The sequence below is a fragment of the Salvia splendens genome, chromosome 6, assembly GCF_004379255.2.
Source record: "Salvia splendens isolate huo1 chromosome 6, SspV2, whole genome shotgun sequence".
Classification (NCBI taxonomy): domain Eukaryota; kingdom Viridiplantae; phylum Streptophyta; class Magnoliopsida; order Lamiales; family Lamiaceae; genus Salvia; species Salvia splendens.
This window is the reverse complement of record NC_056037.1, coordinates 11,746,796-11,759,866: the sequence shown is the minus strand read 5'-3', so window position 1 is coordinate 11,759,866 and position 13,071 is coordinate 11,746,796. Positions and strand designations below refer to the sequence as shown.

At 36.9% G+C, this 13,071-nt stretch overlaps 2 protein-coding genes across 2 annotated transcripts; both read left to right on the top strand.

Annotated features, from left to right (window-relative positions):
* Nucleotides 1-1,412: 1,412 nt before the first annotated feature.
* Nucleotides 1,413-3,320, top strand: LOC121807176 (probable pectate lyase P59). Its single transcript, XM_042207382.1, has 4 exons — nucleotides 1,413-1,719; nucleotides 1,796-2,471; nucleotides 2,558-2,797; nucleotides 2,893-3,320. The coding sequence occupies exons 1-4, from the start codon at nucleotides 1,520-1,522 to the stop codon at nucleotides 3,118-3,120; spliced, it is 1,344 nt and encodes a 447-aa protein (XP_042063316.1). The 5' UTR covers nucleotides 1,413-1,519; the 3' UTR covers nucleotides 3,121-3,320.
* Nucleotides 3,321-6,838: 3,518 nt separating this feature from the next.
* Nucleotides 6,839-12,369, top strand: LOC121807420 (ubiquitin-conjugating enzyme E2 2-like). Its single transcript, XM_042207646.1, has 6 exons — nucleotides 6,839-7,009; nucleotides 7,382-7,515; nucleotides 7,610-7,635; nucleotides 9,888-9,977; nucleotides 11,166-11,254; nucleotides 11,947-12,369. The coding sequence occupies exons 2-6, from the start codon at nucleotides 7,391-7,393 to the stop codon at nucleotides 12,073-12,075; spliced, it is 459 nt and encodes a 152-aa protein (XP_042063580.1). The 5' UTR covers nucleotides 6,839-7,009; nucleotides 7,382-7,390; the 3' UTR covers nucleotides 12,076-12,369.
* Nucleotides 12,370-13,071: the final 702 nt, after the last annotated feature.

Below are 13,071 nucleotides of genomic sequence, written 5' to 3'. Positions count from 1 at the left end.
CCTGAAAAAGCTGCCAACGGCTGACGCCTCGGATACCTCGCCGGAACCGTGAAACCTGCAGTTCGGAACCGTCCGGAACTGGCAGTTTGGTGACGGTTTAGGTTCGTAAAATCTTGAGCCGGAACTAGCCCGCGATTCCAAATACGACGGTTCAGGTTCGTAAAAATTGTCACGGTTCCGGTTTGGAACCGGAAACTGTGGGCACCTCTAGTGGTGACAACCTAATGCTCCCCGAGTGGCATATTATTTATATAGAACCGTTTCTGAAATTTGTTCATTTTATTTATATTGATTAAAGAATATATTTGATAGTTGAGATATGAGAGTGGGTAAGAGAGAGTTAGCCGGAAACATGAAGTAAATCGTTAGTAACTTCAAGATACACAATATAAACGATATAAGAACTAGAACAGAGCAGTAAAACACTATATCAAAGTGGTTCGGCTTGCACCAGGTACAGCGACACAGATCCTTTGATATCTGGCCAACAATATCCAGCCAACTCCGATTTGCACCAAGGGAAGACACAGGCAGATCTCAATCTGTCTAACTCGATCACATTGGAACCTTAGATCGACATCCACACTTGACGCCACACAAATGGAACCTCAAACCTCCACAGTAACATTCACACTATAAGAAGCTTCCTCGCACACCACAAGAACTAACAATCGGTCTAACTCTAAGACCAGAAACCACAAATCCCTCACACTTGCAGAGTATACACTCACAAAGAAGAAAGAGTAAGGCAAAGAATCCTCAAGCGCGCACACAGAGAGGAGGCAAGAAACAATAGAGTGGAAATCCTAATTGCATTGTGAAAGGTAAGCAATGCTCGAAAGAGAGAGAGAGAGAAGAGGGTGGGGAGGAATGAGTGAATAGTGGAAGAGAGAAGTCACCGAGAGTAAAAAAGAGTCAGTGAGCTCAAACCACCAAGCGAGTGATACGTGGCTAGGGTTACACAAATTGGGCCACCAATTTAGGAAGTGGATATTTGGCCCGCGACATAACGTGATTGGTCTTCCTGAAAATGGCCACAAATTCCACATTGATTTAGTATTGAGTTGCGATAAGTTATTTTGTTGCAAATTCTCAAGAAAATAACTTAGTAGGAATTGAGGATTTTTTTTTATAAAAATCTCTAGTTTGGGGTGTGACATTATATAAGAAAAATGATAATATTAATCATTGTTTGAAAGAAATTCAGTTATTGAGTGATATAAATATAGTTTGGAGTAGATTGAAATAGTCAAAACAATTGTGAAGCAACGCAACGATCTGTCTAACAGAAAACTTCCCCACCGTCTCTATATTAGGAAGAGTAAACCTTGACTGATGGTTGAAAACTGCATTACCTGAATTCAACCTTAGAAACTCTCGCTCGCATATCATCTTCTATTATACACAAAAGGTCCATGACTTCAACCTCGCTCGAACTCGAAACATATATGTTGTAGCTAATGGAGAGTCTGAACCCGAAGTTCGATCAAGATAAGTTGTAGGCCAAATAGAAAAGAAAATGAGAGAAATAAAGATATATCCATGGTTGTTAATGGTGTTATTTGGTTGTTGTTGGATTTTAGAAATCGTTAATGGTAATATTGGAGAATGGGATGAGGTATGGAAGAAGCGATCCGAGGAGTCATGGAATCGAACACTTGAGACGTATGAGCCCGTCCCTGAACACATAGTTAGTCATTTGAATGTTCATGCCAACAAGTAAGCCGAGTAGTATTTGTTTTTTTTTTTAATATGAAAATGAAATAGAGTTATTTGGAGTGATGCGTTTGTGCAGGGCAGTAAAAGAGGTGGAAGAAATAAATGCAAAGGAAAATAGCACTCGAAGGGAGCTACTAAAGGGCTACACGGGTCCGTGCATGGCGACAAACCCAATCGACCGTTGCTGGAGATGTCGGCCGAGGTGGGCGAAGAAGCGGTTCAGGTTGGCGGACTGCGTGCTAGGGTTTGGATACAAGACGACAGGCGGCAAGAACGGCGACATCTATGTGGTGACGGACTACACCGACCACGACATGGTAAACCCTAGGCCGGGAACCCTCCGGCACGCGGTGATCCAGAAGGAGCCGCTGTGGATCATTTTCGAGCGCGACATGCTCATCACCCTCCAGCAGGAGCTGATCATGCAGGGCGACAAGACTATTGACGGGCGTGGCGTCCGAGTCGACATTGCCTATGGCGCCGGCATCACCATCCAGTTCGTCAGCAACGTCATCATCCACGGCATAAGAGTCCACGACATCTTAAGCAAGAGCGGCGGCATGGTTAGAGACTCTGTCGACCATTACGGCTTCCGCACTGTCAGCGATGGCGACGGCATCTCCATCTTTGGGTCACAGAATATCTGGATCGATCATGTCTCGATGAAGAATTGCACCGATGGCCTTATCGACGCCATCGAGGGATCCACGGGCATCAGCATCACCAACAGCCACTTCACTGATCACGATGAGGTATAGTATATCAATCATAATATGGACTCATGAATTACTATCAAATCCCTATATATATATATCTCTTATTTGTTATTTTTTGGCAGGCATTGCTCTTTAGTGCAAATGATATGGCTACTTATGATGATAAAATGCAAGTTACGGTAGCTTTCAACCATTTTGGGAAAAGAATGGTGCAGAGAATGCCGAGGTGCAGATTTGGTTATTTTCATGTTGTTAACAATGACTATACTCATTGGAAAATGTATGCCATTGGTGGAAGCAGTCATCCCACCATCATTAGCCAGGGCAACAGATTTGTTGCCGATCACCCTTTTGCCAAGCAGGTACGAAACTCTACTTATTATATTTTCACATTTAAACCCAATTTGCATCACCAAATCATCAAGAATTACAAGTCAATTACTCCATGATGTTGAAGGTGACAAAAAGGGAGAAATCTCCAGAATCAGAGTGGATGACATGGACATGGGTATCAGAAGGAGACCTATTTCTGAGAGGGGCGTATTTTGTCGAATCAGGAGATAGAGATTGGACTAAGAAGCATCCTGAACTTTATGACAAAATTCTGGCCGCTCCAGCTATACACACAGCAGAAATGACTAAATTTACAGGTGTACTTAATTGTATTGTAGGAGAACCCTGTTAAACCATGCTTTATTTAGTTTACTACTAGTATTCACACAACCTACATCTGTTATCACCAGATTCCCTATATCAATGTTAGAATTTCAGTTTACTAATCTTTTTGAGATCCATGTCTTGATTTTGTAAGATTCGAATTTATATTTTTTTGGAAATATATTGTTTAAGATCCCCAATGCAATTGTGTTTTAGATATGATTCAAACTTTGTGATTCAATGTCTAGTGCAATTGTTTTATAATCAGATATGATGCAGAATTTGTGATTCAGGTGTTAATTTAAATGCAATACCATATAACTAGGGATGTCTATCGAACCGACCTTCTCAGATTCGAGCTACTCACATTATGATTTTTTTGGATTAAAATTTTTCAACCTTAATCCTAACCCTTCGAATTTCGAGCTAACACGTCAGGCTAATTGAGTCAAAAAGATTTTTCAGCAATGCTAAGTTCCAATTCTTGTTCAATTAAAACTTCGAATATGTTTTACATCACAATAATTAGCCGCTTTATATCGTGATGTATATTGGCATCATTTGCTTCGAGTATATGCATTCATGATTTTGGATGTGAATATCCAAATTTCAAGAAAAAACGTTTGTGACAAATCATGTTCGTCATACAATTAGAGGGTGACGTTAATTTCTACAACAGTCGACTTGAACAAATAAATGAAGTTCACAAAGACGTTATCCTTTTATATTACACTTTTTCATCCATCTGTCTTTTCCATTTATTTTTACTTAACTTTTTATAGGTAAGTTTTAGTCCTTGAGTTTAGCATACAAGAGCAAAGGATTCACATATATTTTCATATTGATCAAAGGAGTGTAACTCAAAAAAAAAATCGATGGTCCGCATTTTGTGTCTATCTCCCTGCTATCATTTTCGGCATATTTTTTCATTAATTTTAATTATATAGAGTTTGTTGCACCATTATATAATTATGTTTATAGAATTTGTTGGTATTTTTATTAGATAAAAATAAATTATTAGATATAATAAATGAAAACAAGGGTATATGATTTTAAAAAATTGAAATAAATTATTTCTTTATAACACTACAAAAAAATCGCAATTTAGTGACGGAATTATCCGTCACTAATCAGTGAAATTTAGGCACTTAACAGATTTCGTGACAGATTACTTATTGACAGATCCGTCAATAAAAAACATGTTAGTAAAAAATATTAGTGACGGATAAATCCGTCACTAAGATTACAATGACAGAAATATAAGGTGGCTGATGGAAAATTCGGATTAGTGACGGACGATTCTGTCACCAATTAGTGACCGAAGATTTTCAGTCACTTATCTCTCACTAATTCTTGAAATTTCAGTTGCCGTCGCTAATTCCGTCACTAATATGCATTTTTTTTGTAGTGTAAAAATATCCCCTTCACCCTCGTTCATCCACATTTCCTCATCTTCATCTTCTTTCTTTCATTTCTACTCTTTTCATATTCTCTTCCTATGAATCCTAGAGAATTATAAAAAATAATTCAAAAAATAAGTTTGAAGTCTTGGAGTAAACCCACATAAGCTCACAAAATCCACCATTTGCTCTATCTTCTATTCTAAAAATTGGTTTTTGCCAACTTCCAAGAGACAATAACATTTTGGACAAAAGTTATAAATATCTATAGCGAGGTATAAGTTGATAGCGATGGTGAGCACACTAGTACTATACTCTAAGCCCACTTGAAGAGAACCAATCACAAACCTCAAAGTGGATTTCGGGTCAACCATATTCAGATCGCATGCTAATTGAGTGAATGCTAATTGGATTGCGATTTTATCGGATTAAAATTTTTCAACCATAAACATAAGGATTTTCAGCTGGCCAGCGGACCAATAAGGGTGCTACCAATAAAATTAATACTCCCTCCGTTCCAGTTTAAAAGTTACATTTTGTCATTTAAGTCCGTCCCAGTTTAAGAGTCACATTTAGAATCTACCATATTTAGACATAAAATTTAACCTCATTATTCATCAAATTTATACTCATATGCCATTACTTTCATAAAAATAAAACAAAACAAAATTCTAAACATACAAAAAGTCAAAAGGGTCTCACTTTCCACTACCTCACTTAAATTATTACACACTCCAACAACCACTATCTCACTTCATTTATTACACACTCCATCATATGACTAATCCAATACATAATTATGAAATTTAGTCATATTTATGAAATGTAAACCATTTAATTATAATAATTTTAAAGATATATGGTTAAAACATATCTTGATTAAATACTAAGATTTGAATAAGTAAAATAAAATATAAGCATATTTAAAAAAAAATTAAAGCATGTTTTTAGATTCAAAATATATCATTTGAATTTGCTAGTTTACACGTCTATTATTATAATAATAAATATTTAACAAATATGTGTATGAAATATAAAATGGTTAATTTTATTTTATAAAATTATTTTATTATATATATTATAAAAGTTCATGAATTAAATATCGAATTTGTTGTCAAATAAGAAGGAATAATAGATAATAGTTATACCTATGCTCAACCCGTGGGATTGTGAGTCAGCCAAGCTAATCGGATTGCAATCTTTTCATATTTAAAATTTTCATATTTTATCTTCCAAATTTAACGAGCTATTCAGAGCCGTCCATGGATTTGATTTTAAGCTGGACTAACTTCCCTCTATATGCAGTTAGAGCGTCTTCGATAAGAATAGCCCAGCCATAGCCCAGTTATAGCTCAGCCACAAACTCTTCCTGACACATCATCAGCACTAAAACTCCTCATGCCACATCATCAGGACAAGCAACTGGACAAGTAATAGCCCAGCCACAATAAACAAAATTATTAAAAACAAATAATTAACAATCACACAAAATACAGAAATAAATTTACGACACATATACGGAAAAATTCAATAATTTCATTTAAATTAAAAAAAGTTCATTAAAAAAATTACATAATTAAAAAAAACCCCTCTTCCACACACGAATTACGGAATTACAAAATTAAAAATTTCAATCACGCAAATACGGAATTAAATTTACTTCACAGATACGGGAAAATGCAATAATTTTATTTAAAATTTAAAAAAAGTAAATTATAAAAAAATTACATGATTAAAAAAACCCCTCTTCCACACACGAATTACAGAATTACAAAATTAAAAATTACAATCACGCAAATACGGAATTAAATTTACGACACAGATACGGGAAAATGCAATAATTTTATTTAAATTAAAAAAAGTAAATTATAAAAAAAATTACATGATTAAAAAAACCTCTTCCACACACGAATTACGGAATTACAAAATTAAAAATTACAATCACGCAAATACGGAATTAAATTTACGACACAGATACGAGAAAATGCAATAATTTTATTTAAATTAAAAAAAAGTTAATTATAAAAAAAATTACATAATTAAAAAAAAATCGACTATCCGATTCCGGGCCTACAATGTCCGCTAGCGGATCGGCTAGAGCCCGCGAATCGGCTAGAGCTCGCCGATCAGCTAGCCGTTTTGCCGCTCGCCGCCTACAATGGTTCGGCTAGCGACCGGCCAACGCCGGGAATCGGCTAGCCGGTCCGCTAGCCGATCATTGGAGATGCTCTTATGCACCAACATGCCATTATTAATGGCGCAAATACTAAATACATTTCCAACAAGAGTCTAGAATTTCCATGTCAGAAATGATGTGGATCTCAACTTGCATACAAATTTCCCCCACAGATTTTTGGCTTACATATCACGCCAACTCAATCCCTCTCATTTACAACTTCTTACGTCATATTGCTCAGGCACCGAATCCCTAACTTTGCAGATTAATTTTCCTGTTTTGTACACCTCTGTAATATATTGCGAGAGGGAAAAACTCCTACTGCCGTTTCTCAATTTCAGGTTTCGTTTTTTCCCATATGATTTCATTATTTGCACTGCACAGGAACCCTAGATTTTTTTGGCGTTGACTTGTTTATATACTTGTGCCGTGGATTCGTGGATCTAGGATCTTTGGTTTTCTTGACGGTTAATTTCGTGTTTGGTATTCCATTCTGTGGGAAAATGTTATCTTTGTTATCTCTCTCTTATTATTTGGAAATGTTCTTCGTTTAAAGAAAAATTAATTTGGTAGACTTTGAATTAGGGATGTTGTATACAATTTAATAATTCGGCTTGTTGTCATCTCTTGATTGTTAAGGAAATTACATTGGGTTCAAGCTGGGTGTTAGTATCAGTGGGGGAAATGGTGTATTTGACTTGTGTTACTTGCAGGCAATTAAGATGTCAACGCCAGCTAGGAAGCGATTGATGAGAGATTTCAAGCGGTTGCAGCATGATCCTCCCGCTGGCATCAGCGGGGCTCCATATGATAATAACATTATGCTCTGGAATGCAGTAATATTTGGGTATGTAATGTGAAGTAATCATTTCGTACTAACTGATGACGAAGGAGTCGGACTATGTTTGTCACTGATATTTCTTACTATCTTTGAATTACAGCCCAGATGATACTCCTTGGGATGGAGGTAAGAAGATTACTTCTTCTAGTTTGTTTCTAAACAGATGTTATTGAATATGCACTCATCTAATTATTTATACATATTTTGAAATGCGTATGTTAACTTCTCTGCTCTAAGAGCATCCACAACCGTGCTCTTGCCAGCGGCACGGTTGTGGGCCCGACCCCACTTTTTCTGCCTGCTCTCTGGCAAGAGCACAACACCCACAGCTGTGCTCTTCCGCAAGGACGAGCACAATTAATTTAAAATTCAATTACACAAAAACATTTCCATAATACTAAAATTCATTAAAAAACCACAATAAATATTACAAATTACAAATAAAATAAAAAAGATATAATTAAAATCCTAAAAATTAAAAATTACATAATTAAAATCCTAAAAATTAAAAATTACATAATTAAAATACTAAAAATTAAAAATTACATAATTAAACTCCTAAAAATTAAAAATTACATGATTATTGGCTAATATTACCCGAGGAAGACTACGCATCCGGCGGTACCAACCCCAATTGTTTTTTGAGACCCAATATCATGTCCTCGTGCGTTTGAAGTTGCGTGGGGGGGTCATAGTTGACCTATCGGCCATATTGAGTTGGGCCAAAAGGGCCCCACAACGAGTTGTTCAGGGGTGGAGGTGGAACATAGGGTGCGGGTTCGGGGGAGGGGGCCGATGGAGTCGCGGAGCGCCGGCGGTCGGCCGCCGCCTTCCTTCCTTGCGGTCGGCGTTGGGAACCGCTTGGTCCGGCGTCGGGGCTACCCAAGTTAGCTCCGGCGAGTTGGCTAGCCACTTCTTCGGAGCCAGAGTCGGATAGGGATACCGACCTTGACCGTTTGGAGGAGCCGCTCGAGGAGGATGTTACGCCTCACATATACCTCGGGTGGAACCGCGTTTCTTGCCAAACGTTGAGGTACTTGAACGACTTACCGTTCAAGGATTGGTAGGTGCTCAGCGCGGCAGTGATGATGTCGACCTCGCTCCGGCCGCTCCCGGCATTCCTCGACTCCTGGAGGAAATAGCCATTTAACTTGCCAATTTCTTCGTTGGCTCGGCCGATGCAGTTGCGCGCCATACTCTCGTTGCGCTCGATCGTTCCCGGCGGCCGGTTTGCATTGTACCGGCGAGAGACGCACCACCAAAAATGATCGCCGGATTGGTTCGTGCCAACCGCCGCATCTTCGGAGATTTCGAAGTACGCCTTGAACAATTTATCCATCTTCGACCGAGTGTACGGTGTTCGGACACCGCTACGAGTAGGAGCCGGCGGAGTTTGGGAGGGGGCGGTCGGCCTAGGCTCCGGTGTCCACCCGTATCGCCCTTCGGAGGCACCTTGGTCGTCTATTGGGTATGGCCGGTAGCCACCCGGAACGGCCGAATCTTGGGTGAGAGGAGGGGCCGAATATTCCGTTTCCGGACTAGGAAACGGTTGTGCACCAAACCATTCGGGGTTCCAACCGTGAGAGAGCGGGTTGTCATCGCCTTGGCCGGACATTGTTAGGGTATGAGAGAATGAAGATGAAAATGGATATGAGAGAATGAAGATGAGAATAGATATTGGAGAATGAAGATGAGAATTGTGTAGTTTGATGTGAATTTTTGGGTGTGAAAGTGGGGGTATTTATAGATGAAAGTGTGTATTTTTGGGGGGAAAAAAATAAAAAAATAAAAAAAAGTGTAAAAAACGGTAATAAACGGTTATAATTTTTTTGGGAAGTGAATTTTTTTTTATTTTTTATCGGTTTTTTTAATTAAAAACCGATTTTAAATAAAAAATTTTTTTTGAAGGCAACGGCTATGCCGTTGCCCAATCCCGTGCCGCCACGTTAGCTGCTCGCTGGCGCGGACGGCGGTGGCGACCGTCGCCACCGTTGCGGATGCTCTAATGCTTGCTTGATTGTTATCAGTCATGATACACCGGAGGGTAAAGTACAAAAAAAAATTGTGTGAAATTGTACCATAGTTTCTTTTTCCCTTAAATTGTGTTTTCCATGTAAATCCCCAAGGGGTTAGGATTTTTTTTCCTTTATAATTAATCTCGTTTCATAATCCGTTTTTCCATTAGTCTGAAAGAGATTTACAATAATGATTATACTATAATTTTATATTTTGTTTTTGAAATCATATCATAAATAATCATAGCATGACAGTTGGTTCCACTTTACATTACTTGTGTAGCATGCTTTTTTTGGTTCTTTCTTTTTGCATCGTTTGTGTTTCTCATTATTTGCATTGATGATGGTACTGTTTGTGTTCAGGCACGTTTAAGCTGACTCTTCAGTTCAGTGAGGATTACCCAAATAAGCCCCCAACTGTTCGATTTATATCCCGAATGTTTCATCCCAATAGTAAGTTAATTCAACCATTTATGGATATGGTAGTTTTAAAGGACTTCAATTGTAATTGCTTACTTTTTTCTTTGCTGTTGTCCCATTATATTGTTTGCTAAGTCAAGACTGATAGTGGACATTGTGAAATTGTAAATTGTTCGAGAGCTAGTTACTAGTGGCAAACATAAAGTTTCTGACTCCTGATATGTAAATAATGAAAGATGTAGTTGAACATTCCCTATAAAAAATATAGGCCAGGCCTGGATAGTTTTTCTGTGCTGTGTGCTCGCTTTAGTTTGTAACTATAGTATTTGATCGCTGTTATGGTTTTCAGCAAAACTATCCTTCAGTGGCTTAATCTGTGCCGAACCCTAATGTACAGAACTTCTAATCTGACTCCGACTCTAATGAATCTCTAACAACTCGACCCAAGGTAATTAATAATCATCGATCTTAATCACAAACTTTGACCTCATGGTGATATTTTATCCTGAACAAAAAAATTACAAATATAGCCTGGATTTTTCTTTGTATTACTTAACAGCCTATAGTAATAGTATAATTCAAATTATATACATTTTGGAAAGTTAATAGTTTACATCTTACGAAATATTCCATTCTTCCCATTATTTACAACACATTTTTTTGGCATATGTATCTAGGAGAGTTAGAAAATGGTGTAAAGTGGAGTGATGAATTTATATTATATAAAGCTGTTTCAGTAATTAAGGTGATTTAATTATAAAGAAAACATGCCATGTTGTATGAAACGGCCTAAAAGGAATTCATGTCATGAATTATGGGAGGGAAGAGTATAACTTTTAACTTGCACTTTTAAAAGTTAAAATATATAACACATGTAATTAAAAATGAAAGAAATGTGAAAACGTGCTGGTTATAAGATCCTCTAACCATTGCCAATCAATTTTGTTGTGGTTTCAGTGACAGCTAATTGCCAGCCGCCAGTTAGAGCTAGTTAATTGTTCGGTTGACACTTTTATCCCAGTTACCTTTTAAATATGTTTGAGCTAAAATGATAAGTCGATGGATGTGTTTTTGCCATGCATATTCTAGGAACTTACATTCCCACGGAATACTCCATCTGTTTGTTTTTTTATGTTGTCAGCTAACTGGTCGTTCATGTTTTACAGTAAGTAGGTCTATGGCTGGGCATATTTGCTCTTCTGATGTACTTTTCCTCATCAGTTTATGCAGATGGAAGCATTTGCTTGGATATTTTGCAAAATCAGTGGAGTCCTATATATGATGTAGCTGCTATACTTACATCTATCCAGGTACTGTAGTAGGGAAAATAATTGCTGTCTCTTTTTCTATCGATCAATGGACCATCAATAGTAGAGCGTTTGATCTTTGAAAGAATGAAATGACAAAGAGACTAAAACGAATGTGGAGGTTTCTTTTAAGAAGCTATAAATTGGGCTGTGCAAGATGAATAGATTTTTAGTCACATGTAGATTATTATGTCTTTTATAAGGTTGTACTATTTTGTAATATAAGCTTTTTGTTCATAAAGTAAATTGGTTTTTTGGTGTAATCTAATGATTCTAATTTAATCTAAAATCCACCATTCCAATTGCTTTGAAGTTTTGTTGCATATAAAACGTTCCAACCGATTAAAAATGTACTTTGTCCAAATAAGTGATGGGAAATTTTGTTATGTTAAAAGTCTGATTGTTTTTTGAACTGTTCTAAGGCGAAACTCGAATTTGTTTTCTGTGTGCTTCGCGTCATTTTTAGTTTAACAATGCACATCAGTAGTATCAGGTAAGAAGTACAAATGCAATCTTATTCTTTTGTTATTAAAGAAACTAAATTTTTTATGGACATAGCTAAGCTTTGATGCATTAATCCAAGCATGCATAGAGGTTATTTTCAATTTTTCACTGGAAACTGTATGCTCATGCTAAATGTGTTCCTTCCACTGGGGATATGCTAATCAGTTAAACTCTTCATTTCTGTATAACAGTCGTTGCTTTGCGATCCAAATCCAAATTCACCTGCAAACTCTGAAGCTGGAAGGTTGTTTAGTGAGAACAAACGGGAATACAACAGGAAGGTGCGAGAAATTGTTGAACAGAGTTGGACAGCTGACTAATCCTTACTGGTGATGGTAATTGATGAGCTCAGTTTCCAATCCCCTCTCCTGGCAGATGATGTTCTCTGTCATGAAATGTCTGTTTTACTGCAATTTCTAAGCTTGCAACTTCCATAGCTAGAAAATTGCTGTTATGAATGATTGTTTTAAATGATTATTTTCAGGACTATGAATTGTCTCTATCTTTGTTCTGATGCTCCAGGAGCATTTATGTACATAACCATATCTTGTATTGTATTTGCATGGGACAATTTTCTCAGATTCTAGTTAAATGGTGGAATGATTGATAGAAAATACTGAAACCCCTTTGAAATATAGCTGTGGTAATTAGACTACTCAAATCCCTTGCTAGCCTTGTTTGTCACCTTTGTGAAGACGTTTCTTTTTGTGTTTTTTCTTTCTTTCAAGTTTCCTGTTTGTTAGTTTGTTCTTTGTTTAAGTGAGACTAGTATTGCTGAAGTCGTTATTCTGTAACCCTAAGTTATGATCTTAGTAAATAGTCGAGAACATTGTTTTAGTAAAAACTAGTCTCTCTCTTCACAGTTGAAGTTAGTTATGAGGTATTTGCGTGTGTTGGCCTAGTAAGATAGTGGTTAATGTTTGAGATCAATGATTTCGGATTCGTGACTATTATATGATGCGTCCTTTAATTTTTTGTTCACTTATCACTAAAAAACTATTCGGGGCCTTCAAAAGATGTCAATATTGTTATGTTGTCAAAAGTGTTTAACAATTATTATCTCCTATTGAGATAAATTTCATGACACAAGTTGATGTTTTGTATATTAAGTCGAGAGAAATATATTTTTATATAGTAATGTGTGAGAGAATTTTTTCTAAAAAAGAAATGTTATACTCCCTCCGTCCTAGAAAGATTGTTCCATTTTTTAATTTTTGTCCTTCTCACAAAATTTGTCCCATTTCACTTTTTACCATTTTCGGTAGTGGACTTCATATTCCACTATATCATTCCAACTCACATTATATTATAAAACT